The 26,887-nt window shown below is 53.6% G+C and overlaps 1 protein-coding gene across 10 annotated transcripts in view; it reads right to left on the bottom strand.

The window, feature by feature from the left end:
- Positions 1 to 26,887, bottom strand: part of Dab2ip (DAB2 interacting protein) — a 162,923-nt gene that overhangs the window by 10,180 nt on the left and 125,856 nt on the right. For 8 of the 10 annotated variants that reach the window (XM_071600893.1, XM_071600900.1, XM_027937047.2 and 5 more), the window contains 10 exons: positions 16,746 to 16,899; positions 15,036 to 15,134; positions 13,692 to 14,246; positions 11,171 to 11,315; positions 10,938 to 11,082; positions 8,205 to 8,441; positions 6,443 to 6,644; positions 4,442 to 4,620; positions 1,641 to 2,529; positions 786 to 938 (listed from right to left, as the gene is read on the bottom strand). In XM_071600893.1, coding sequence (XP_071456994.1) covers positions 786 to 938; positions 1,641 to 2,529; positions 4,442 to 4,620; positions 6,443 to 6,644; positions 8,205 to 8,441; positions 10,938 to 11,082; positions 11,171 to 11,315; positions 13,692 to 14,246; positions 15,036 to 15,134; positions 16,746 to 16,899 — 2,758 coding nt within the window. The remainder of the gene's footprint in view (positions 1 to 785; positions 939 to 1,640; positions 2,530 to 4,441; positions 4,621 to 6,442; positions 6,645 to 8,204; positions 8,442 to 10,937; positions 11,083 to 11,170; positions 11,316 to 13,691; positions 14,247 to 15,035; positions 15,135 to 16,745; positions 16,900 to 26,887) is intronic. The other 2 variants (XM_071600894.1, XM_071600896.1) reach the window with 2 other exon arrangements.

Raw genomic sequence — 26,887 nt, 5'->3', positions numbered from 1 at the left:
TGATAGGCTGCCACAGGCTGTCCCAGGCCCTGAGGGGTAAGAGCACCCAAGCCTGATCTCCAGCAAGTGGGGAGGTAGCTGCACTGCCTCCTGTCTACCTGGGCTTTGGCTTCCAGGGACGTTCAAGGACTACCCCCAGATCCAGGGCAGCTGCCACAACTGGAAGACCTGGCAGGATGGTCAAAGCACCCCATGGCCCATCAAATGTTAGAGGTGTGTGGTGGACGAGGGTTAGATTTGTTAGAATCATTTTTTTTTTGCTCTTGGGAGGAAGAAATCAGTGGTAAGCTGACCCCACCTTTCTTCCTGGTGACTGTTTTCCCCAGGCCCGGGTGGAGACTGGAACTAAGAAGAGCCAGGTCCTGGGAAGGCATAATCCTTGGAAGAAGGGGGCCTGGGTGGGGCAGCTCTTCTAGCTATCTTGGGGACAAGAGCCTGTTTCTGCCTCCTCAAGACTAAAGCTCCCCCCAATGGTCTCCAGGTGCCTCTTGGGCACCTGGTTCTCCAGCTCCACATGCTCGGAAGCTCAGCTGCTTCAGGGTAAGCGGTCTCTCAGAGCTCCAGCCTCCAGGTCCCAGAGTCTGACCCAGTGCCATTCCTAGGTGATGCTGAAATGCAGCCTGTATTGGAAGCCTCAGGTCTAAGCTAAACCCCTCCTGCTGTTTTTCTCCCACTGACCCCTAGCCCCACGGGGATAAGGGGACATAGAGATTTAGTCATTCTCAGATGAGCAATACCCACTCAATGAGGGCCCACCCAGCCCGCCTGCCCGGGTCCAGCTTTACCTTTTCTGCTTGGCTGAGCTCCTCCTTACTCCTTAGCCTATCCCTGTGGGGGGGGTCTGGGCCCAGGCCCTCGTCTTCTAACAACTGCGCATTCATGGTCAAGAGCCAAGCGGCTGTGCGGTCCAGGGCATTGGGGCTCACGGGTGAAGGGCCCTACAATGAAACACAGCTGTGATGGGCTGCAGGAGGCAGAGGGAAGAGGAGAGGGCAGACACTAACCGTGGGCAAGCCACAAGGACAGTGGCTCAGAAGCATGACAGGAGGGGACTTCTAGCTGTCTATCTCCTGGATGGCAGCCAGAGATAGTCAATAGCCTGGGGGCTCCTGAGCACTGCACCCTGCTGCCACTGGGAGCACCACAGTAGGCTGAGCTGAGGGGCAGCTGGTGCTGGGCTGGACAGTCACCCAAGCACACTGACCCATGGCTTGCAACCCTTAGGTGACAGGGATTGTCCACACTTCCGGCAGTTGCACCTGGTGGCCAACTCAGCCCATATGAGCAGTTTGGGAAGAAAGTAGAGGCTAGAGAGGGGCCAGGCTGATTCCAGCACGAGGCATGGGCTTTAACAGGCCTGGAACTGGAAATAAATGGACCCCTCCCCCCTTGCTCCCCGATCCAAGTCTTTATTTCGGGGAAATGGCAGAGGGCCCTGGTGTCCCTTGAGGCCACGGTGCCCCTGGTTCCAAGTGGAGGGAGCAGTGTGCATAGCAGGCCAGCGACGGGGCTGGATGAGGCATCACAGCATGAGATGGCAGCTGGGCGCTGGTGAAGTGAAATGACCGAGAAGGAGCATGACACGGTGCGTGACACCCCCTGGACTGAGAGTCCGGCCTGCCCCGACCCACAGCACTGACCTGCTTGTGCACCGCCCGTGGCTTCAGCTCTGGGCTGTCCCCCTTGGAGGATGAGGACTGCTGCCGCAGCCGGGCCCCAGGGCCAGCCCAATCTGGTGAGGCTGACGCCAGGGTTCCACTCGAGGGCCGTGGGTACTGCAGGGTGCTCAGCAGGGTGGGGGGCGTCCTGCCCCGGGGAGCAGGAGGTGGCGGTGGGGGTGGGGGCGGAGGCTGGTCAATCCTCCGCTGGGGACCAGCGCTGTTCTGCCGTGGCACCGTGGGCTGCCCACCCTTCTCAGTCAGTGACATCTGTCGCCGTGCCAGCTCACCAGGCCGCCGAGCCAGCTCCTCCGCGGTGGTACCGAAACTTCCCAGCTTGGCGGCAGCCGCCAGCTCTTCACTGTTACTGTGGGAGCTCAGGGAACTATGGCCTTCAGAGCCTGAGTCACCAAGGCCACGGGGCGACAGCGGCAGGCCAGCCGCCATCTGGTACACAGGGTTCTGGAAGGAGAGTGGTGCCAACAGCTGGGGCCGGCCAGGTGCTCCCTCAGAGGTGCCCGGTGTGGTTGGTGTCTGGCCTGCCCGCCGCACGGTGGCCAGCCCTGCCAGGCTCACTGGTGCTGCCCGGGCTGGCCACCCAGCCACCAGCTGAGTGGTGGGTGCCTGCCCATCGGTGGGAAGGACGTCAGGGCCCGCTGGAGAGCCTGCTTCCCCGTCCAGTGTGCGGGAGTCTTGGAGGTCCACCATGGACAGGCTCTTGCCACCGTTGGCCATCTGGAGATCAGGCTCGTTGGCTTCCGAGTAGCTCGAGCTGCGGGCAGGTGAGGGCTGGACCCCGGAGGACCTTGTGACAAAAAACAAGTCCTTGTTTTCGGGGGTTGGAGACGGTAACCGGGTGAAATCTATCAGACTGCAGGGAGACAAGCACACACAGGGAAAGAAGGGGAAAAGAAGAACTGTGAGTGCAGCCACGCGGGTCCAAACCAACAGCACCCGCCAACCTGCTAGGACCTGGCAGTCAACGCCAGGGCCGGGGAGGGGAGAGCTGGGCCAGCAGAATGGGTAGTCCCAGGGAACAGTGGCTGAGATGACTGCTTCCACACAGAACCTCTGCTCTAGGGACCAGCTCTGCTAGTTCCAAGCCAGGCTGCCTGGCAAGCCCTTTACCCAATGGGTGCTGGGACCTGGCATGCTCTGGACAACCCCCTTAGCTAAGCCCCAGCCCACAGCTCAGTGGCACTCAGTTAATCTGCGAGTCCTGTGTTAAGAATTCCAACTTCAAAATCATGGGGCACCCTCTGCCTTTTCCCTCTTGTTTCTAATCAGACTGATAACCCAAGTGTGGGCCTGGTGAAACCCTCTCCTGCCCAGCCTCCTGCTGCCACTCCCTATTTGAGTGGCAGGTGGGGGCTGTAAATCCCGGCAAAAACAGAATCAAAGGAAGATGCATCAAAAGCATAGCTCAGGTGATGAATCTGAACCTGGCAGCAGGCTCTACCTTCCCTCAGTCTACCACAGCCCTTGGTCCTCCTCATGCCACACCTGTTTGCAGCCTCTCCTGGACCTTCCCTAAAGGCCAAGCACAACTGAAGTGGGCCCAGGTGGGTTTTGGAGGAAAGAATGTAGGCACGAACAGGGCTCTATGAGTGGGTGAGAAGCAACAAGGATATGGGGAGCTTGACACGGGCTTAGAATAGGAAGACACTGTCAGCTTGGCCTCAGATGGAGCAGAAACCATGGCCCCAAGACAGGGCAGTGCCAGCACTTAGAGCCCCAGCACTCATGGGCAGGGAAGAGCTGGACAAAGGTAGCAGAAAGAACGGGGACAAGCCAAGATCAGCTGTAGGTCTGGGCTAACCATGCCACACCCACCCCAGGTCATGTGTCCTTAATGCTTTTCTCAACTCTTACATTGTCACTCTGCTCTGCTTCATTTAGCAGGTGAAGTGAACAGACCTCCAAACAAACATACAAACCAAAAAACAAATAAAACCCACTCAAGAGTGACCAGGACTGGTACCATGGCCTCTTATGGGCACCACACCCTCCAGATCTAGCTCAACACCCTCCCCTGCTGCAAAACTATGCTGCCAGCACCTGGGAAGTAAATCACACTCCCCACTCTGCTGTTCCAGCCTTGACCTCACCAGCAGGTCTAAAAGGGGCCCCTGCCAGGAGATAGAGGAACATATACGGTTCCATATGAATACTGAGTTTCTTAATGAAATGTCACACACTGACATATTCAAAAGCACCTGCCTCCCACTGCACTGTGTGTTATTTATGTTGAGCAGCCTGCACCCAGAGCTGAGGGCTCAGGGAGGCTGGATCTCAGCACCTCTGTTTTCTGGGGTCCTAGTCTCAAAGCCCAGTAGAGCCACCTGGGCTCCTACTGAACATACTCTTAAGCACCACTTAAGGAGCTCCTTATACAGGTCCAAGAAATACCAGAATGAGTGCTTCAAACAAGCACAGGGGATCTGAAGGTGTTTGGGACCCAGAATTGTACCTGAACACAGATTGTTCTTCTCCAGGCCCTTGCTTGTGCTTGCCCCTTTACCTAGAAGGACTTTTCCACCAATGGAAATGCTACTTTTCCTGAAAAGGTAAAAAAATGACACCATCTCCTTCTCCAGGAAGACTTCCCTGGTTTTTCAAATGGAGGTTTACCACTTAGGGCCTGCATCAAACATTTAGAGTCTGACCAGGCTTGTTTCCTAAACAATCACATGGGCATCCTCTCCCCCATCGGAGACCACAGATGGGCTGTGCCTAGTCTGCATGCATGCCCCACTACACTCAGCACACCTAGGAGCTCTTACCCAGAGAGATCGTTCTCGATCACCATCTTCTGCAGTCCAGCTGAGATGCTGCTGCTGCCAGAGCCCGGTGTGGAAGCCAGATCGTTGGTCCCAGGGAGTTGCCCGCTGCCTGGGGTGCTCAGTGCAGTGTGGACATCCCTCAGGATCCGAGGCAGAGGTCCCAATTTGGACACAATGCTCTGCAAAGACACAAAAAAAGCCAGGTGTGACCTACTAAGGCCACTTGTTGAGGTTAGGTATGCCGCAGTCACTGTGGTTCAAAACCACCAAGGAGCCTATAAGCAATGCAGATTCTGGACCCCACAGTCAGACCCAGAGGGTCTTGGAAAGGACAAGCCCAGCAATCTGTAAATCTTCATTTATTACCAGCTCCCTAGATTATTTCTGGGGTAGGAATGCAAAGCCCACAGGAAGAGATGCTGACCTAGTCCAAGCCTCATGTTAGTTTGTCCTGCTCTGGTACCCTCAAAGAAGAAATCCCAGAATTGGATTCCCACACTTAGAATCCCAGAATTATCCAGCCTATACCTCTCCACCCAAGAGGCTTCTAAGGAGTCCCTCTACTATCTGCTCCACAAAGTGGGCTGACCCAAACCCAGTGGAGATGGTCTAGGCACAGAGCAGGCATAAACTGGTGCTGGACCTCGGCCCTTCTAAACCTTGTCATGCTTCGGACATGATGCAGAGGATTCTGGGCTACGGAGTTGAGCTAGGAGGAGGCCACTGCTTTTGCACAAAGTCCCTTGTGAAAATGCATGCATAAACAAGAGAAGAAAAGTGAATCTCATAGTCAACAGATTTTGGGAGGCCAACAGCTTGATTTCAAATCCTTGTTGCACCATATCACCTGGGTAACAATGCTGATTACCTTCCATACTTCCTACTTAGCTGTGAGATCCATGGGACAGTGACCAGCACAGGAGCTTGGCAAGTGGTGACAATGACAGTGACTGGTGTAGGCTGTAGCAGAGGGCTCAGAATTAGAGGAAGAGAGGGGCTTGGCCTTCATTTCCATATCTCCCTCATATTTCTCTCACAGACAAAGACAAAGGGATATAAATGAGAGAAACTGCGATTGCAACAGCAGCCATTTCAATGGAGAGCTGGGACTAACCCACAGATACGTACGTCAGTAGGAGACTGATGGAACAAACTGTTCATGGGACAGGGAAGTCTACACCTGTTTTTTGGCACAGTGGTGGTATAGGATGCACATGAGGACAGATGCCTATGATAGTGAGAAACATATCAGTGTACACTGGAAGTTTTCACTTGAAAACAAAAGGGAGGAGAACTGTAAATGTCTGCACCTGCATGTGTACAGCTACACATGCAAAGATCATGTTTAGAAGGTGGCATACCAGAGTGCTCTGAGTGTCACCTCAAATGGACCAGAAGGCAGGAAGGCCTTTCTACCTGGTTTCAGTATTAACTACTTTGTAAAATGGACCCTGGAGACCTGAAAAGCAACAGATATTTGAAAAGTGGTTTCTAGCAGGCCAATGCCAAGAAACTGCTCACTGTGAGGCCACTGGGGGTTTAGTGGAACTCCAGGCTGAGAAGAACTCAGTCCAAGTGACCAAAGCAATGTCAGAGGTGCTGAGGGAATTATCTTGCCAATTGACAGTCAAGGGTAATTCTAAAAAGGTTTTATTTTATTTTATTTTTTCCTATTCTGTTTTTGCAGTGCTGGGGATTGAGCCCAAGGCCTTGTGCATGCTTGGCAAGAGCTCCACCACTGAGCCATAGTCCCAGCCCTAGAAAGGTTTGCCCCAATACTGAGTGCTCTGGCAGGTGCCAGAGAGCAAACGTGACACTGGTCCATAAAGGAAAACAGAGCCCAGAGACACCCAGTGTATTCTACAGGGCCTGGGCTGGAACCCAGGGCTACTGGCACCTGGGTGGGCTGTTTCATGCCACAGAGACAAACCCTCTGACCTCATGGCTGCCCTGGGGCTTACGGTGGCCTTAGGACCCACCCTCACCCACAGCTACAGGCACCTGCTCCAGCTGGCTGACGGCCTCCCAGAGCAGTGAGTGCAGGCTGGAGAGCTCACGGCCCAGGTCAATGTAGCCCTCGAAGCCAGCTGTATTGGAGATGGTCTCGGGGTTGGAGATCTCCAGCAGGAAGCGCTGCATGTTGGTCCACTCGTGCTCCAGGAACTGGTTCATGAATGACATATACTCCTCCTTGCTGCCAAATCTGGGAAGAGAGGGCAGCCAGGGTGAGGGCCCCTTCTCTGAGCCACTCCACTCCCTCAGTTCCCATTCCCACTACCCACTGCAGCCAGCTCCCACCCACTGATGCTCCAAGACAACTGAACCTGCCATGACCCAGGATATCAAGACCAGAAGTGGTGACCCTTTTTAAGACCTGTAACCACAAGACCTAGAATATTCTTTGACTCCCCATTTATCGCCCATTAGAGTCTCCTTCCTCTTTTCCTCCAATTTGCAATGCTAGGTGCACAGATGATTTTTTGATCCATGCTTGGCCCAGGTCTCTGCTCTTTCAGAACACCCCTCCCCACCCCCTAGTCTCTCCTGCTCAACCTGGCCAACTCTGGAGCCACTGATGGTTCCCCAAATCATGCCTTCTTTCTGAACTTCCTATTCTAAGCATAGATGCCCGAGCCAGAAGCCTGGCATTTGCTGGGTCCTCCTTCCTCAACCCCAATGGCAAGGCCTGCTGTCTACCTTGACCACTTCACTTGCAGTCCCTGTCTCCTATACCACCTTGCTTTTTGATAAAACATGGCTATGCTCTCCTCCCAGGTCTCTGGTCTCATCCCCCTGCTGACTGGGTGTTCTTTTCAGATCCAGAAGAGAGCTGAACCATCCTCCTGCTTATTTAAAATCCTTGGTGGCTCCCTCTGCCTTGTGTGGCCCTCTGGTCCCTGCTGTCCTCTTGAATCTTGTCTTCTGCTTCTCCTGGCCTGGCACTTGATGCTCCACTTGGTGCACTTCTATAGCACCATGGCACTCCCTGATACACCAGTCTTTGCTCCTGCTTCCCCTCGAGCCAGGTGAATGCCTTACCCTCATCATTTGAGGCCTTCCTGTCTTCTCTCCCCACAAACCCAGGGCGCTCTTGATATGTGACTTGGTCTCTGGTATATGACTATATACTGCTTTTACTCCATGTCTCCCTGTTTAATGTGCTCAGCTTTGAGAGCTGGGACCAGGGCCGACTTATCTATGAAGATAGCCTGAAACAGGGCTCAACCCACACTTTGTGAATGAATGACAAAATGACCCAGCCCTTCCACTTCTACCCACTTGCTCTAAGAATGCAGCTGAAAACACCAGAAGTGCATTATAAGTAAAGACATCCTGACAGCATTAATCTGAGTCAGTCTGAAACAACCTGACTGTCCAAATGCCCAGGAAATGTGCTAGAGGCCCGGGCTGCTCTGCTTTGGAAGAACATTGGCCATTCATTTCAAAATGGAGCTTAGGAATGTTAAGGGACATGGCAGAATCCTCAGGATGGATAATATGTTAATTCAAAAGAGCAGAAGGAAAAATATCTCCTCTTTGAAATTTAAGGAAATGTACCAAAATGGCAAGTACTTTTTACTAGGAGGATGAGGTGTGGAGGAGGTTTTATTTTGAAATAGGGGGAAGGGAAGAACTGAGAATGGCAGGGACAAAAGCAGGGCCTGTTACCCCAGCCCAGTTTGCAGGGGGCAGAAATACATAGGCCCTGTCTCTGTGGACTCCAACCCTGCTGTCTCTGCCCACCACAGGCTAAGGCACTCACTTGGCGAAGTTGGCCAGGTTCTGGGTAACCTTGGCAATGAGGGTAAGGGTGCGGGCAGTGCGGTCATCAGGGTACTCCTGCAGCAGGTTGAAGAGTGAGGGTGACATGATGGCTGGGCAGAGAAAACGCAGAAAGAGGGAGGCGCTGATGAGACGCTCGCTGATGTCCGGCCGGCCACGACTACTGCACTCCTGCCGCCATGAGGCAAACACCTCTTTGAGCTCCCGTGGAAAGACACTGCATAGGGACAGACGATGGTGGTCCTGGTAATCAGACAGGGGCCCAGGACAGATCTGGGCTGCATGGAACCCTGAGTTCTGACCCTTACATCTCCCCCGCAGGTGCATGAAATTGGAGCTCTGGGCATGTCACTCAGCCTGTCAGTTACCCAGCAGACAGGGCTCCTGGGGAGCTGAGTCCACGCAGGAGAGTGCCCAGCCCAGGGCAGCAGAGCCAGTGCTCAGCAAGCAGGAGACCCAAGCTTCAGTTAGGGTGGACTCTCATTGAAAGGGCCAACTGAGCCGAGAGACAAGCTCAGTTGGGGAGCCGGCTCCGCCTCATCACCTCCCCCAAGCGGTAACACATCTTTCCATCGAAATGGCAGGCACTTGGTGGAGTAGTGTGGAAACCGACAGGGACACATCACTGTGCCTGTGTTCTCATCACTGGCTTTTGAGACACTCCCTTTGCCTGAACATTGTCATAGGAACGTAAGGTTTTATGCAGAGCTTGGAGTGATGGAGAGACCACCCTTAACCACAGGGGAGAACACAGCTTGCCATGCTCTAGATGGGATGGAAACAAAGGCAGCAACTTCTTCAGGGTGACACAGTCAGAGGACCAACACAGGGTTCCTGGCTCCACTGGGAATTCTGCCCAGCCACAGTCATGCCCACCTGGCCCATCTTTAAGTGACCTTCCCACCTTTCTACTCTGGGGCAGGCCAGGCCCAGTGATCCTTAAACCCTGTCTATGCCTGCTGTCATAAGCTCAGGGTGACCTGACCAAGACCCTGGCCCTGCCTGGGCTTTAGCATCCTGTCACCTAAACTGAAAACAAAGCCTACCCTGCCAAGCTCACAGAATCACCTTCAGGCTGAGGTGCCAAGGCCACAGAGGGCTTGCTAGGCCTGAAATGCTCATTGGGGCAAGCCCAGCAGCCAACCGAGCAGGCTCGGTGGTAATGAATGTCAGTGGAATTGAGGGTGCCTAGGGAGAAAAGGAGGTGGGAGTGTCTTTAGCCCTGGGCCTCTCAAAGCACCTGGCACAGGACTGGGCAGGGACACCTAGGTACTGAGTGATGATATCTACTGATGACCTTGTCCCAAAAAGAAAGAATCATCTGACAGATGCCAGAAACAGAAAATGGAAAATCCTTGTCCACAGAAATGTTTTTCCTGTGACCCACACTCAGCTGCCCAGGAATGGGGGACAGAGGGTGTCCCAGTCCAGTGGGGGATAAAAAGAATGTTCCCAAATAGTTCAAGGCTCTGGTTGCCCCCAGGCTCCAAGGTGTCCCCCTGGCCCCAGATGAGTACCTTGTGTAACAGTGGCTAAGAAATTGGGCACATGGGCACCCAACACCCTGGCCCTGGCCATTCCCTTCAACCCCCTCCCCAGGAGGCTGCTAGCCTAGCAGGCCTGTCTTTGCCTGTTGTTTGGCTCTCTGCATGCCTAGCCCTGAGCTGGTGGACCCACCTGCCTCCAGAGTGCTCCCAGCCTGTGTAGGAAACTCATTCAGATGCAGACATGATCCCATTCCAAAGGGATCAGGGCTTCAACAGAAGGGACCCAGGAGGGATAAGCAGACCACATGTGGTCAGATGACGGGCCATAGAGGGACAGGTATAAAGCCTTAGGACAGGAGTGTGACAGATCAAGGTGGGTGGAGAGTAAAAGAACCAGAGGACTAGGACAGGAGGGGACACCAGCCCTGAGCTGCAGCTGTGGCATAAGTTGAAGCCTAAGTGGCTCTTTTGGTGTGAAAGTGATCACTCAGGCTGGCAGGAAGCCCACCTACACACAGGACACTCGTGTGCCACCACACAGCAAGGATGTACCTGGCACCAGGTCAACAGCTGTCACACATGTGTCCAGGAACAAGAAGCTACCTTTGAAGTTAGCTTTCCTGTAAGGTCACCAGGACCAATCCAAGTTCTGATTATGGTTCCATGTGAGCAGCATACTCCCGTGCGCACCTGCTCTGTTCTAGGGCTGGTGTGGCCTGCAGACCCTGCTCTATTTAAAACCACCCCTTTCTTTTTGGTCTCTAGTCCTGGGCCGCCTGGTGCTCAGATACGCACACATGTCCCTGCTGGGCCTGATCACAAGCCCATGACATGAGCACCATTACTACTAGGACGGGTGAGGAGTCATCTCTGGTGGGTGCTTGAACAGAGCCTGGCCAGCTCCATTCTATGCTGTAGCCTGGGCAACACACACACACAGGTGCTCACCAGGCACTCGACTGCTGTGTCCAGGTTATTACAGTTTCAACTGTGTCTTGTTGACATTCTGGAATACTCTCCTATGCTCAAGAGAGCCCAAAAAAGACCAGGACAGGAGTCTGGCTACCCAGTAACTCAGTGAGTCAGGCAGCAGGTGGATTCTGACCTTGTGCCTAGCACACTGTGAGCACTCTGACAGCCAAGAAGACAGGCAAGACAACAGGACAGGAAGGCCTGGTCCAAAAGGGAATGCAATGTCCTCAAAGGGTCATGGGGTGAGCACTGACCAGTAGGAGTTGATGATCTTGCAGAAGGCCAGTTCGCAGCACATCTTGAGGTTGCCCTGGTGCTCAGGGAGGTCAGCAGCTGAGCACTTGCTTGGGTCCACTTCACAGTTCTCATCTGACTCGTACAGAGCTTTGATGAACTCACCTGTGGCCAGGTGGGCAGGGAGGAAGGAGTCAGGGTTGGGCAGACAACACCAATCCTCTGCCCACCTGACAGCCCACCCCCTCCCTACCTAGTGCATCCTGCAAGTACTTCTGGCCCACCAGTTTGAGGTACTCCTCAATGGCCTTGGTGGCCAGTGTATTCTCACGGAAGATGAGGTGCTCATTGTCTCCACAGCGGTCCACCTCTGACATCATCAGGTCCGTCAGAAAGTCCTGGGGAGGCAGGGGGTGAGCAAATGGAACCTAAGCTGGCCTGGTAGGCAGGACCTGAGGACTCTGGACCTGGACAGAGAAGTCCCTGCTTCTCAAGCTTGTTCCTTCACCACACCACTGGGGATCTAGAGAGGAACACAGCACCCATCTTGGGGGCTGCTGAGCAGGCAGGGTGGGAAGCCTAGTGAGGCTGAGCTTGGAGCTGATGACATCAGAGCTGGGCATAAGGATGGGAGGCAGGGCTGGATGGCAACATGCCACATTGAGCCTCAAGCTCCACCATCACGTCCAGATTGGCTGCCATAGGAGAGGTCCCCCGTCCTTCCACACCATGTGCCAAGTACAAACAGCTGCCGGGACCTATCAGAGTTTGGTGGGGGCTCCCCATATGACATGGTTTGTCCTCTGCAGCCCATGGGTAAGGATGAGAGAAGAAGGACTGAGTGATCCAGTTGCTCTATACTTAGAAACAAGAGTGGGGCTGAGGTCCACCTGGCAGGGCTCTGGCTGGGAGGCAGGCTGTGGCACCACTGCTTCTCATTGCTGTGGCCCCCCAATTGCACCTAGTAAGGCCCTCACACATCAGGTCCTACACAGTGTCAAGGGAATCCTGGCAGAGAAGCCTCAGCCACCCTTTCCTAACTGGACGGTAGCTCCCTTCCTCTGGAGACCTTGCCTCATCATGCCCAGAGCCAACCTATGACCTGGGGGAGAGGAAGAAGGGAGGCAGGCCGACTGAGGGGAGGGTAACAGCTGGGACAGGAGACCAGCTAGCTCAGAGCCTGCAAGGCACTCAGCATGGGCCAGGGAGTTTCCCACTCTGATGTGCCAATTTGGGAGCCTTTTGAAATAAAGAATTGAGATCTGGAGCCAGAGATCAAGGCTGGCCAACAAGACAGACAGGAGGGACCAAGGGGATGTTATCACTGGCCTCACTGGGATAATGTGCTCAAGGACTACTTCCTGATGTGCAGAAAACCTCTAGGCTCCCAACCTCTGAGTACACAGAGCAAAGGTTAAAAACCACATCTTCCCTGGAGCTCCGCCACAGCAGCCCTGGGGACCAGGGATTGAAAGATGAGAGACCCAGCAGCAAGAAAGGCTCAGGCCTCTGCTGTCTCCCTCATTCCATCTCTGGGCCACAGGCTTTTGCCAATCACTCTTTCCTAGCACCCTCAGCTCACCACTGACCAATAAATGAGGATAGTGCAGCCTGTGGTCCATCTGGCAGCCTCAACCAGCAAGTATAAAGGCCATGGGCAAGGGGAGGAGGTGGGCCAACATGGAGGAAGGCAGATCTCCCCACAGATGCGTGGTGAAGTCCCTCTTTCATACAGTGACAGTTCAACAGATAGTGGGAACTAGAAGGGCCTTTAGGGGCCATGGGCTTCTAGTCATAGCCTTCCCCTGCCAGGGCCTTTAGGAACAGGTAAGAGGACAAAGGACCTCATGCAGTCAAGAATCTGGTGACACCCAAGCCTGGCTCCCTACCTGTACCTCTCCTGATTGAGAGCTCAGGACCTTGATCCAAGGCATCCCCTACCCTTCACTCACATCATTTATTCTCAAACCACGCCACAACCAGAGGGCTAAGGCCCAGTTCCCTAGCCTGGCATTTGGGATCTATCCCTGTCACAGAAGGATAGTTCATTCAAAGTTTAGCCCTTCTTCTTCTACGGGCTCTGGGCAGCCAGGAGGCATGGCAAAAAGGGGAAGACTTCCCTCAGGTGAGGCTGGGAGCCACGTTCCACTGAGCTAGACAGGTGCCCCCTCCGAGGGGCACCAGTCCAGAAGCCTACTTGTCCTCCAAACCAAGTGTGGGGGCTGCTGAGTGGGCCTATTTTCAGTGGCAGGAGAAAGGTAAGGGTAGGGTAAGGGGAGCTGGGATCCTCTAGCCAGGAAGTGGGGCCTGCCTACATGGCTCTCTGATCACCATTCCTAAGGGGCCCTGGGGCTGGGGCTGGATGATCATCTACCTGTGCATGTGAAATCTGTGTCTGGATGTGAAAGTGTTAGGAAAAGGCTAGGGCTGGTAACTGCCTGCTAGGGATGTCCCGAGTGGTATATGTGTCTGTGTCACTGGGCTGGCAGATTGTGCGTCCCATGTGTTCCGGAAGAGCTCAACTACATGACCTCCTCAGGGTCAGCCCCCAGGGTTAATAGGGGAGGGCATCTGAAGGCACACCTACCCCTCACTACCAGCCACCAACCCATCCACAGCTCCACAAGCCTTGGACTGCCCTGCCATGCAGGTTCAGGGAGACCATCTGGGTGTGATGCCTGTCCCCAAACCTCCACTAGAGCTGACCTGTACTTAACATGGACAAAGTAAAGGCAAAAAGCCCAGTGCCCATCACCAGGCCTTCCCACACGCACCTTCACCTTGCCTGTGCTCTGCAAGATGTGCACCAGGGCAGACGCCATCTCCTCTTTGGTCTTGGCACTGAGGATGGGTTCAAGGGCTGCACAGAGCCCCAGGTAGTGATTGGTGATGTGCTCGGCAAACTCCTTGTACATCTCCATGGGCAGGATGGTGATGGTCTGGTAGCGCGCCTTGATGCGGATCATGGGTCCAGGGCCCTTGCCGCCCTTGGGGTTGGGCGTCACCACAGGGTACCACTTCTCTACGAACTGCCGCCCTGCCACAGAGGCAGCGGGAAGGCTCACCAGGCCCAGGTAGCTGTTGCGCTCCTTCTTCTTCTTCTTATCAGTCTCCCGGTAGAGGTGGACGGTGACTGTGCGCAGAGGTGGCAGGTTGTGAAACTCGAAGTGTTCTCCCCAGAAGACATTGTCCGTCTTGAGCTTGCCCGTAGTACGAGCATAGAGCACATCATCCAAGCACAGCTCACACAGGTACTTCTTCTTGGCTGGCAGGTCCTTGGCTTCAATCACCCATAGTTTCAAAATGTGCTCCACACGCCGGCTGTTATCCTGTAGGGGCCCTGGGTGTCAGCTGGGGCTGTCACCTGCCTACCCAGCCAGCCCAGAGCTGGAAACTCCTCTGAGATGTGGGAGGGGCTCCGATGATGGTGGTGAAGGGGTTTGGGTGTGGGGTATGGGTCAGCCGGACATGACATGGGCTGCCTCTCTTGTCTGCCTTGCACCAGCTTACTGACCTTGGGCAAATGACTTCATCTGGCCTCAGTTAGCTTTTGTATAAAATGGGAATAAAATAACCACCACATCGGAGTGAGACTGAGAAAAAAAGATAACACAATGCCTGCCACATCACTGATCATGGTACTATTGTTAGCACTTTCTCAGTTTGCTGAGAGGTGATACATTAGTGATGTCATGGAGACCAGGATTAAGCCCAGGTCAACATGTCAGTGGGGAGGAACACACATAGGAGTTAGAGTTCTGACCAAATGGAGGAGCCAATGTGGGCCAGGGTGCCTGCCTGGCGGAGGGGGCAGATGTCTAAGCTGGAATGGGATGGATGAGCTGGAGCTAGCCAGGGAACATGGGACAGGCAGAAGGATTGTATCAAATGCCCAACTCCCTTTTCTCTGGCCCAGCTTCCCACATGTGTACCTCTGGGAACTGGCACATGGCAAGTATTTCAGACTGAATAACTCACACTCCTCTTCCAGAGTTTAACTGGGCTCTGCCTCCACCCCAGTCCCAGAGTGCACCACCAGCAATGCATCCCTCCTGCTCCCTCATGTTAGAGTCTCGCCTTAATCCCCCATGCTCCAGAGAAAGGAGGCTCAGACCTACCTTGTTGGGGTGCACTGCTCGCCGCAAGTTCTCCATCCACTTATCCCGCTCGGCTGCTGACCGGCAGGAAAAGCACTTGCTTCCTGATGATGTTGTCACCTGTTGGGGGCAGGCAGGACGTGTTACAGGGGAAGGGACTATGGCAAGGCTGGGCAGTGATGGAAGGCCTCTGAGACCACCAGGTCTGCACATAGCCTCTGAATGGCAGTAGGACAAGGCTCACAACTGCCCTTATACCTCTCATTTCCCAGGTGGCACAGAGACCTGCTGTCCTAGAGCAGGTGGGCAGGAGTAGAGCAACCTGGCCTGAGCCATCTAGCTCTCAGGCCTGGCTCCTCATCTCTGCCGGCTCAGAGCCCTTCTTTTCAAAGAGAAAAATCACCTTTATGAGTCTTACAGGGCACTCTGCCTAGGTCATAGGGCAATGCTCACCTCAAGTATAGCCATAAAGGTAGAAACCAAAGTCCCAAGAGGACAAGCAAGGACAGGCAGGAGATTCTTCTCCATCCTTAGCTGACACCTTCTGAGGGTTCTCTTTTGCCCAGCAACAGTGACAACAATGATGGCCACAAAAAGCCTAACACCTGTGTGTCAGGCCCTGGGGTCCTCCTGCCTGGAACCTTCACCATCCCCTGCCTGCCTGACTCCTGTTCATTCTCTAGTTGCAGCTTGGACATTTCCTCAAGGAGAGGGAGCCTGGCCTGAGTTGTTGCCACTCTGTCCCCACTGTCCCAGTGCCATGCTAAGGGTTCCACGGGGCAAACCAGATCTCTCATCCAGGCACTCAAGTGCCTATACATGAGTAGCAAACTGTGTTATGAACAAGCTGACAGGTACAGGCCATCTCAATCTGTCCCAGGCAAGGAAGTCAGAGTCCAGATGCTGCCTGGCTTAGCTAGGAGTCTTAAACCAGAAACTGCACACAGGACACAGGTCATGGGCAGAGGTTGGGAGGTTTTTACACTAGTCCCCAAAGGCAGTATTCATTCTGAGAGTTTCCTTAATTATGCATGATTGCTGGGGGTGGCAGTAGGGACAGGGTAGGAATCTTCCCAGAAACAGAAGTAGGAAGTCAATAGGAATAATGGGAGACACCACTGGGAACTCCCAAGAACACCTGCAGCGTAATAACCTGATCCTGGCTTGGTCTCAAGCCTGGCTGCATGAACTTTGGCATCTTGCCTTCTCTAGTCCACTGACTCCCCACCTACCATGAGGGACTGTGCAGGGGATCCCAGCTAATGGCCCTGCCCAGGTTACATTTTGGCCTTCTATTCTTAATTAAACCCTGGATCACAGAATGCTGGGCAGAAGAAGTTGGGGCTCTCACTGAACAGATGGGAAAACAGGCTCAGAAAAGTGGGGAGGGGGGCTCTCCACAATCCCACAGTACACTAGGTGAGCAGGCTCCAACCATGGGCTCTGGGCTTGTGCAATTCTATAGCAGCTCTTTTTCCTTAACTCACTTTTACCCAGTGGGGACCCAGAAGTGTCACCTGTTTTACAAAGAGAGCAGGCACTGGTCCATTCTTAGGAGCCCATCCCTGGGTCTCTTGTCTCCCAGGAGCCAAAAGCTATCAGCAGATGTGGCCACTGTCTCAAAGAGACTATCCACTGCCAAGGACACAGTATTCCAAAGGAGTCTGGAGGAGTCCGGCCTGGTCAGAGATAGACAAAGGTGCTGCCAACCTCTCCCCTGGTGAGACCCACCTCAAAACAGTAGTCCTGGCCCAGGATGCTGCTGTGCACAGGCTTGATGACCACCTCCTCCTCCATGCTGAGGTCCAGCGCCTCCACCGCACTGCTGGGGCTGAGCAGGGACTCGTGGGAGCGAGACTCCTTCAGCCTTGGCATCAGATGGGACCTGAGGAGGTAGGCAGTTGATGTGTCAGGGCCAGGCCAAGCGGGGTGGCTGTGCCCCACCCACTTGTCTCGTCCCTGCACCACTGCCCTCCTCAGCGGCAGTCATTCCTCCTCCAACCCTTGCTGCCCTTTGTTTTCAGGCAGGCTTGGTGGAAGGAGTGTCCCCCAAACCCACCAGTTCCTCTTCCCCACTGTGGGGGTCTAGATAAGAGGTTCAGCCCCTAAGAGAGCAAGAAACCGAGGATTCCATGACCACTTGGGTTTAAACTGAGCTTCTGAGACTGCAGGGCAGGGTTGGACCTGGCTCTTTAGCAGCCCCAGAGACCCACCAAGAGAAGAGCTGCCCAGGTTTAGGCAGCTTTTTGGGGTTCTGTAGCCTTTCCCACCTTCCCTGCATCAGCCCTGTCCCCATCCAAGACCAAAGTAATCACCATCCCAACGCTTGTCCAGAATGCCACTGCCAACAAAGCCCTTTCCCCCACACTGCCTCACTCCCAGCCCCACACACAGTAGCACAGGCCCAGGAACCTCCACTGCTCTATTTTATAGAAGCTCTGAGCAGAAGGGATGCCACAGTCTCCGCACAGTATCCAAAACATTGAGACTCAGTCGGGGTCCATTAGCAGGCGCTCTGTGGCCTAGGCCGTGGGCTTGACACAGGCCTTGGCATGAGGAACAAAGATGCCACCTGGTAACCAAATGGAGCTCAGATCTGGACTGGCCCTAACAAAATGGCCTTGAACCTAAGCCCACTGCTCACTTACTGTATGGCCCTGGGCAAGTTCATCCCTCTCTGTACCTATGGTTCTTCAGTGCATCACATGGAATACACCTCAGCATACCTGCTCCCAGTGCTTGGTAATGACCACCAAAGAGAAATGAAGGTCCAACTGGAGCCCCCTCCACAGCTGGGCCAGAGGAAAAGCCCACAGTTTAGTCTGACATAAGGCTACTGTTGGTAAGGGAGACACCTGGTTTAGATGCACTAGGTGAGCAGGCTCCAGCCATGGGCTCTGGGCTTGTAATTCTATAGCAGCTTTTTTTCCTTAACTCACCTTTACCCAGGGGGGGCCCAGAAGTGTCACCTGTTTTACAAAGAGAGCAGGCACTGGTCCATTCTTAGGAGCTCAGTAAAAAAGAATGACATACCTCATCCCTGGGTCTCTTGTCTCCCAGCAGCCACATACTATAAGCAGACTTCCTTCCCACAACACCCTTTGCTTTTTGGCTCCTGACCAGTTCATCATCCTCTCCCTACCTTAGATCAGGCTAAGATCTGACCTTGACCTTGAAAGACTCAGAGCCTGATAGACATTTGCATGCAGAACACACCCATTTCCATGACCACATGGAGTAAAGAAGGCTGAGGCCTATGATGTATGGGCTCAGGGATCCAGAAAATTTCCACATCTCCATGGCAACAACCCTATGTGCATATGAACTTTCATTCAGCACAAAGTCTAGGCACTCAAGGTGTCAGAGCTGGAAGTGAGACCCCAGGCCTTAGAAACCCCACATGGTGTGCTCCAGTAGACTCTTTCACTCATCTCTCAGGCCTCCTCATGACCACGGGAAGCTGGCTTCAGACTAGAGCAAAGCTGTGAGGTGGGCTGAAGTCAGCTCAGAAACCATCCAAATCCCCCTGGGTTCCCTCTGGGGCTTCTCAGTGTGGCCTAAGCCCAGGACCCTCTCCTGGGATGCCCAGTTTGCAAAGGTGCAGGGTGGCTTACCCATAATGCCATACCATCTTATGTGTTCAGACAGGACTTATCCCTTGATGACCTCTCAGTCCTTGCTCAGATTGCTAGGCCTTTTCCTGTGGGGAGGTCTGCCTTCCCCTTCTCACCTGGGGCCTGGGCTAGGCAGCCTCACCCTCAGACTCTAGGCCTCCCTCACAGAGAAAGCTTCATACTTCAGTGGAAGAGATGCACTGGCTCAGATGTTGGGGAGTCTGAGGAAGTTGGGCTTGTCTAGGAAGGCCTGGAACTCACAGTAGGGATCAGGCTACTCTTTGGCCCAGCCTGGCAAACCCTGCCAGGTTAGGATGCTGGAGTCAGAGTGGGTCAGGTAGTAGCCTGGGATGTACAAACGGAGGCGCTGATGAGCTGGGCCACCTTCTGCCTGAGATGCCTGAACGAGTTGGCTGGCTGGAGAGAAACAAGGGGCCTTTTACAGCTCACTGACCCTGCCCAGGGAGACCTAAGGGGTGCCTTGTTCTGCAGCCCCAGGAGCCTAGTTCAGACCCTCAACAGCCAGGGCCCACAGACTGTGACTGCAGAACCCCTCCCCTCCTTCTTCACTGTCCTGTCCTGTAAATGTGCTCCAGCTGGCCTGGGCCTCACTGGGCTAGGAAGATTCCTGAGAAAGAGGGCTCAGTGAAGCTCAGGGCCCTTAAGGCATCCTGGAGCAGCCTAGCCCTGACTCTCCCTGCCTCCTCTCAGACTTCTCCATAGGGGGAAAGTGGAGCAGAGCTGCATCCAGCCCCACAGCCCAAACTCACTGGAAGGAAGAGAAGCAGGGTTGCCTGGCTCCTCCCAGGCTTCCCAGGCTGCTCTGGGGCAGTAGAGGGCTGGGTGGTGGGGGCAGGATTGGTGGTGATCTTACATGTCTATTTTCTTCCTGTTCGCCCTGGAGTCTACCTGCAACCCCCTCCATCCTCTAAATTCTGACACACAGTAACCTTGGTTCTCATCTCATCTGGGCCCAGAAGTTGGTCAGCTGTGACCCGCTGAGGTATGCCCAACTCTCTGGGTCCATTTTCCTTATCTGAAAAAGCAGGAAGGATTCTTGCCTCAGAAGGAAAGTAGTGATACTGAGCACACGCTGCAGGAGTGCTGTAAAGACAAGATCTGCAGGGGGAGGCATTCCCAGGCCTTTCTGTTATGGTGGTAGGGGGCCTTATAAAGACCAGCCCTGGACATGGCACCCTGGGCTGCTGGGTGGGGTCCACCTGCTGTTCCACCTGATCACAGAGGCCTATTTGCTGGGCAGCTCCCACCCGGAGACCCAGGTCCCTCAAGCAGGCCTCCAGGCACATGCCACTCCCTCTGCCAAGAAGCCCCCTTCCCCTATCCAACTCGAACTCCTAGCATCAGTGCATTTTCCTTCATTAAGGCTTCCCGGACTCCCAGGCTATGCTGGGAAAGTTTGTCAGAGTTGTCGCCTTGCCAGGAAGGGAGTTCCTCGTGGGTAGGGCTAAGCCTGGCAGTTCTAGGATTCAGGTCCTCGGGGTTCTTGGACCAAAGCTCCCAAACCTCTGCAGCCAAGGTTAGCTACTCCTGGAGTGAGGAGGAAATCAGCTGGGACAAGTATAGACCTCCCTGAGCCGCAGACCCTGATGACATGACTGTTCCCTGGAAGAAGGGACAAATTAGACCTGAGGGTTTGGCTGTCAGGTCAGCTGTCTATTCAAAGCCAATTCCCAAGAGCAGCATCCCAATGTTCACCTCAGAGTCTTCATGAAAGAGCCTTAGGGGCATCATCTTATCCTCTCAGCAGCACCCAGTTTCCCCATGGTCCTAACCCTTTCTGGGAACTCAAACATGGCAGATTCTCTAAGGCCCACGATGGCCCTCGAGGACTAGAGCCCCTAGAGCTCTTTCACAGTCTTTCCCTGTGTCCTCCATGGTATGGGACTCTCACACCTCCCAGAAATAAGTGTGGCACCAGGATTCCCAGGTCACTTGTGGGAAACAGGTCACAGGACAGTGAGATCTGCCCTGGATTCTACTGCTATTGAGAGCTGGTCTGGCCAGGGCCTAGGGCATGCAGGGATGGAGTATCCCAGTGGCCATCCCCAGCGGACCACAGCAGTACCCCTCCACCAGGAGGGCCCCTCCGCCTGGCATGGCCTCCCTCCCTCCCCTCACAGCCTAGAAGACAAGCAAGTCCCAGAGGCCTCAAGGTGGTATTCAAATCCAGTCCTCTATCACTATACCCTGGTTGGTGACCTAGCCATGGACTCTGCCTTCCAGTGCCTTGGCCCAGGCTCTTCCTTCAGCCTGTCCTACCTTTCCCTCCATCTTTCTGTTTAACAAAATCCTTCCATTTTCAAGGCCAGCCAATGCCACCATAATAATACTCTTCTGGTCTCTCCAGCCAGCCAGCCCACACCCATGCACTTGAGCCCCATCCATGCCTTAAATACTTGGTTCCTTGCTTAATTCTCATGATGACCCTCTCAGGTTTGAGGCACTGAGAGTCTGAAAGGCTTGACTTGAACAATGTCCTCCAGTAGCAAGACTGAGGAGGATCGCACCCCAGCTAGGTGGAGTCCAAAATTGACTTCATCAGTGTATACCACAGCCTCAGCCTGGCCTTTCAAGGCCCCATAGGTGGCCATGGGCAGAAGGGCAGAGAAGGTCCACAGGCAGGCTGATGACTCCCTGTGGCTGTGACCTGCTCACTCCAAGGGCAGCCTTGCCCAGGTCCCAGGAAATGTGGGCATAATCATGGGGGAGTCACTGCTGGAGACAGAGCCAGTCCCAACAGCAGCTCATTGTAAGAACCCAGTAGCAGGAACAATGGGACATTGTCCCAGCTCCTAGGCCACAGCCTTATCTGATAGCCTTCCAGCCAAGCCACAAGCTGTTTTTCAACTCTGATCCTTTTTCTCTTAAAAGGTTAGTGACATAGAAATTCCACAAACTCTCCTAATTTCAAGCTCAGGGGGGACCTACAAACAAAAACAATGTTTGTGATAACTAAAAATAGCTCTGACACAGGATGCTTGCAGCTATGGGTGGGGTAAACTGAGAGTAGGGTATTTAGCCTGGGAAGTAAGAGGGTAAGGGTCACCCTCCAAATCTCAAAAGGACAGAGGGAGTTGCCCTTTGCTTCCCCGAGGCAGGCCTGGGACCAGCTCATTGCCAGTTGTCCCCAAACAGACCAGGCTCATTTGCTTTTAGAGTGTGTGGACTTCTTGTCTCTGGAAAGTACACAAACAAGAGCTGGGAGACCCTTAAAGACACACTGTGGAGAGAACGCTTGCACTGCTAGAGTCACAGGTGGGCAATGCATGCACGCAGGCAGGCAGTGGGGTGAGCGCATGCGACAGAAATGCCACCAGAAGCTGGGATAAGGTAGCAAGACAGAGGCCCTAGAATCCAGGGTACCCAGCTGCAGGAGCTATCAGTTTCTATTCCTGACAAAACACAAAACTGTAAGTGCCTTAAGCCATGCAAGTCTCCAGGCCTGTTTCCATCCACAAGTGGGGGTAATGGCACACTTTCCTCTCAGGTTTGCTCTAAGGATTAAATGAGAATGCAGATGCTCAGGAGGCAAAGGTCAGTGCCAGGGACTACGCCAGTCACTCATGACTGTCCCGTTCCTCTTTACCCACCTCATGGTCATGCACTGTTTAAGAATGGGACACAGCAATGAACAACACTGGTGAGCAATGGACACAGTGTTTACTGAGGCTGACAATTCTAGGGTAGCTGGTAATGGAGTGATGGGATAGGTGCTGTCCCCTGTTCCTTCCCTGACCCCTCAATTCCCTACTTCCTCCACCTGTAAAATGGGAATACTCCATTTGCTCAAATGCTCAGGATGCCTCAAGTTTTTAAAATGCCCTGAATTTCCATTAGTGAAATTAAGGAAGTAGGGAGGTCCCATAGCCTGTGACTCCTTGGCATGGTGCTTTCCAGCCTTAGGTGCTTGAGTGGTTCCATGCTACACCTACTGCCACAACCAGGCCTGGACTGGGAAGAAACTTTAGACAAGGTGGGTCTTCGCAGTCAGGACCCAGCCAGATCTCCAAGCCCCACCTGGTGGGACATACTCACTGAGCCTGTGCCTGTACCCTAGGCAGGCCCAGGCTGTGATGCTAGAGATGTCTACCTGCAGGGGGGTGGCACCCTTTCTGGACACTGTCCCGGAGCATGTCAGGATAAGGGCACTGACCTCCTGGGAATTGAGCAGCAGAACATAAACAGGGCCATGCCCTTCTGGGAACATCCAGCAGACACATCTTTCCTCAGTCAGGCCCTGCCCTGCTGCCCTGGGAACTGGCTGCTGAGAAAGCCAGTGCTCACTCCGGGCCCAGCTGGGTTCCCAGGAGGGGAGAAAAATGTAGTCATCTGGTGGCCTTCAGGGCCCTGGGGATACAAAGACTGTCCTAATAAGGCAGGGAGGCTGGTCACTCAGCCTGGGAAGGCTTCCTAGGATGACAGGCAATGGAGGCATGGTCCCTTTCAGCCCTGGGTCCCCTCATTCTAAGGCAGGGGCAGGCTTCACAGAGTCAACCAGGAGCAAGTGTGACTCCCCCATGCACATACTGAGCCCTGCCTTTACCTTATCCCTGGGATCACCACACCACAGGGCTGACCACTCAATTCCCTACTTCCTCTACCTGTAAAATGGGAATACTCCATCTTGAACTGACAAGGAGGAGGGCCTCACACCCTGGCAACCAAGAGAAGATAGGGGCCAGGAGGGGCAGAACATGTCTATAATTCTAGCTACTCAGGAGACTAAGGCAGGAGGATCATAAGTTCAAGGGCAGCCTGGGCAACTTACTGAGATCTAAGATAAAAAGGGATGGGGATATAGCTCAGTGGAAGAGTGCTTGCCTAGCATGCACAAGGCACCCTGGGTACCATCCCCAGCACTGCAAACAACAAAACAGGGTGGCTCATCAATCGCTAGGGCTACAACACAGCTGGAGGCCAGGCACCACAGTACCCAACAGACACTGATCAAATGAAGGACAATGTGGCAGGCTGAACCTAAAAGCCACCTACTGTGCACCTACTGGGTCCCCAGCAACATGACAGGTGATCTTACACACATGTATCAATTCACACTTTCCCCAAGAACCCTACTTTGAAGGTGGCATGGTCCCAGACGACAGGAAAGTAGGAACCAATCTGAGGCCCTTGGAGACCTGGCTCAGGGATGACCCCTGCCACATTCACCCCCGGTGAATTCAAAGTTTCTATAAAGGACGCTTTCAGACACATCTCCTTTGCTGAAGAGGAAACTGAAGCTTGGCGAGCAGGAGTGGCTCAGCAGATCATACGGTCCAGAGTGAAAGTTGGGATCATCATCCTTCTTTTGGGCAGTCCTGGTCCCTTTATCATGTGGAGCCAGGCCTGGGGGCTGAGCGTCCAATCAACCTAGTGTCCCAGCAAAGGCCCATCCCTCTTGCCATAAGGGAGGGGAAGAACCTTCCAGGGAGCCCTGGGTTCCTGCCTGTGACCCCAGACTCCCCACCTTTCCCTTGGACCCATAGATTCTGAATAAGTTCTATCCCCTCTCTAGGCTGAGCTACTTCTGAGAGTCACAAAAGCCCTATGTCAACTTCCTATTTACCAAAGGGACTGTGACTACTTGAGCACTATGACCACCACCTGTAGTAACACAAGAGTGCCTCACTGCTGCCTGGTGACGACTTGGGCCACAGACCTGGTGAGAGACCAGGGTTGTTAGAGGTGCTGGTCTGGTCCCCAAACAGCAGAGCAGACAGACTTCAGTACCCTGAGCAGACCCCAGCCCACCCTTTCCCGGATAACTGTGCAGATCGAGTGGAGTCTTGCAAAAGACATTTAGGATCACATTTACCTTTCCACATCTTACTTCCTTTGGGGTGGAGGGGTTGAGACAGAGAAGAAACAAAAAACTTTCCATCTAATCCCCCAAGTCATCCTGCAACCTGAATAATTTCGAGTTTTTAATCAATAGCTGTCAGACTTGTCAAATTACTTTGGGGACCGCAAAGCAGTTTTTAAACATTCATAAACCTCAGTAGAACAGCGAGGTGCCCTGAATTTTAAGAGAAGAGAATCTAAGGAACACTCATTGAATAGGATGAGATTTGAGCTAATCGAAAGTGAGCTGAGGGCAAACTGCCCCTCCTGCTTTCAGCTCTTGGCCCTTCCCAGGTCCCCAGGAGAAACCACCAGCTTGGCCTGTCACTCAGATCAGGGAGGAGGACACCCATAGTTCTAAACCCTGACTCAGTGAGCTAAGGAAAGCAGTGCCCCATCCCCCTACACTCAGCCCCAGGAAAGGAGCCAATTTCCTTACATGACACTCAGGGTTCCAACCCCAGCCACATCTGAAGTGACCTCGACAGCCGGAATTCCATGGCAACTGCACATGAACTGACCCTCTGTCTGTTGTCCTGCCCCCGACTTGTCTAACTGGACCCTCCGGAGATGTTTCAAGGCCCAGATTGAGGTGTTCCCTCCCCTGTGAGTTCAACCTGTCCCTGACCTCTCAACACACTCAGGCACCCCCTTGGTCTGATGAATCACACCACTGAGGGTGGGGCTAGTTTCAGACTGGTTCCCCAACTCCCACCAGAAACCCTAAATACCTCCAACAGCAGCCTCAGGTCTGGGAGATGCAGGACCCAGGAGAGAGTGATGATGATGTACAAAATAAGGAGTTAACTGAAAACCAGGGACTCCCATTCTCCAGAAAGCCTCTTCCTTTCTGGTTAATCTAAGTACTCTCAGCTTTCCACCTCCAGGAAGTCTCCTTTGGCTTGTGTTGGCCCCTCTGCAGAATGTGGGGGCACAACCATCTTCTCCCACCCCATCTCCTCTGCCCAAGACTCAGGGGCCATGCCACAAAGCCTCCTGAGACTGTGCAGGATGTTCAGATTAGGGTAACTGGTGATCTGAGGGTCTTCTTTCCTAACCCCTGGGTACCAGGCTTCTGCTTCAACCAAGGACCAGCCGCTTGTCAACCTGCTCCAGGAACTATGCCGATTGAACACAAGAGGAGGCCTCCTTCTTTAAATCCACACAAACAATATTCTGTGATCTTGGTCAAATTAATAACTGTATCTCAGTTTTTCCATTCATAAAATGAGGACACCCCCACCTGTGGCCCCATTACTAGTGCAGAGATCACCTGATCTACAGTGATTTCTTTACATATGGCCCTGTGATTAGCCCTGGCTTCATGTCCTGCCCAGGCTAGGCTGGGACCCTGCTTTACCCTGGGCATTCTGTTCTCTCCCTAGTGTTTCTCTGATGCTCCTGGCTTCTCCCTGGCCCACTGACATTTCCAAGATGCCTTTCTCCACATAGTCAGCAGATCTTTCCTGCCTGTCTTAAGAAGCATGTCTGCCAACTGACCCCATCCCACCTTATCTGTTCTATCACCCACCCCCAAGAACAGGCACTTCAAAGACCCTCTTTAAGGAGGGACATATCTGGGAATAGGCACTGGTACCCAAGATTGTTCGTCAGGCTGGTGCCTCTTCAATTCTAGCCACTATCTGGAATGGAGGGAGTTTGTGGCCATACAGGGACCTCTCCTTATTGGTAGCTTGACCTCAGAGAAGCAGCAAAAACATGATGGGAGAGGAGTACTGAGTAAAGAACCGTGGGCCTCCTCCTGCACTCAGCTCCCTCACCTGTCAACTGGGCTGTCTTTTTGCAGAGCTTACTTAAGATTCACTATGCTAATGCCCCATGTGGGCCCGGGCTGAGTTAACCCACCTGCCCAGTATATACTAACTGAGTACCTCTGGCATTCCAACTCTGAGCCTAGGGTTTTGAGCTGGGGAATCCCACTGGGCAACAGAGCAGCAGCTTCTCAGACTGTAACAGAAGACAGCCAGGAGTATTCAATGGCAGTAGAACAGCAGGAGAGAGCAGCTACTGGCAAGCCCTAGGCTTCTGGGCCACTGGCAAAGGTGAAAACTCAGAAAAATTATGTCAAAGAAAATCTGGGGTGGGAAGGGACAGTGGCACTTAAGTACCTACATACCCACCTCTCACCCTACTATCCCACATCCTAGGAAGTGTGTGCAGCAGGCATTGGTTCCATACTTTGCAGATCCCATACCTCTGACTCTTGTGAAGCTAACTACTGTTAAGGAAACTGAGGCTTAGAGCCCTCAAGGGGCTTCCCCAAAGCCAGAGTGTCCAGTCTGGAGTCCCCTCGTCTCCCACATTCCACACTTGCTGACTCCAGGGTAAGTCAGTGCATCTGTCATTTACCACCTGGCCCAAGAGACTGCAGCCAATCAA

This window comes from Marmota flaviventris, chromosome 13 (assembly GCF_047511675.1).
Source record: "Marmota flaviventris isolate mMarFla1 chromosome 13, mMarFla1.hap1, whole genome shotgun sequence".
Classification (NCBI taxonomy): domain Eukaryota; kingdom Metazoa; phylum Chordata; class Mammalia; order Rodentia; family Sciuridae; genus Marmota; species Marmota flaviventris.
The sequence above is the reverse complement of the archived record's forward strand: the minus strand, read 5'-3'. Positions and strand labels throughout refer to the sequence as shown.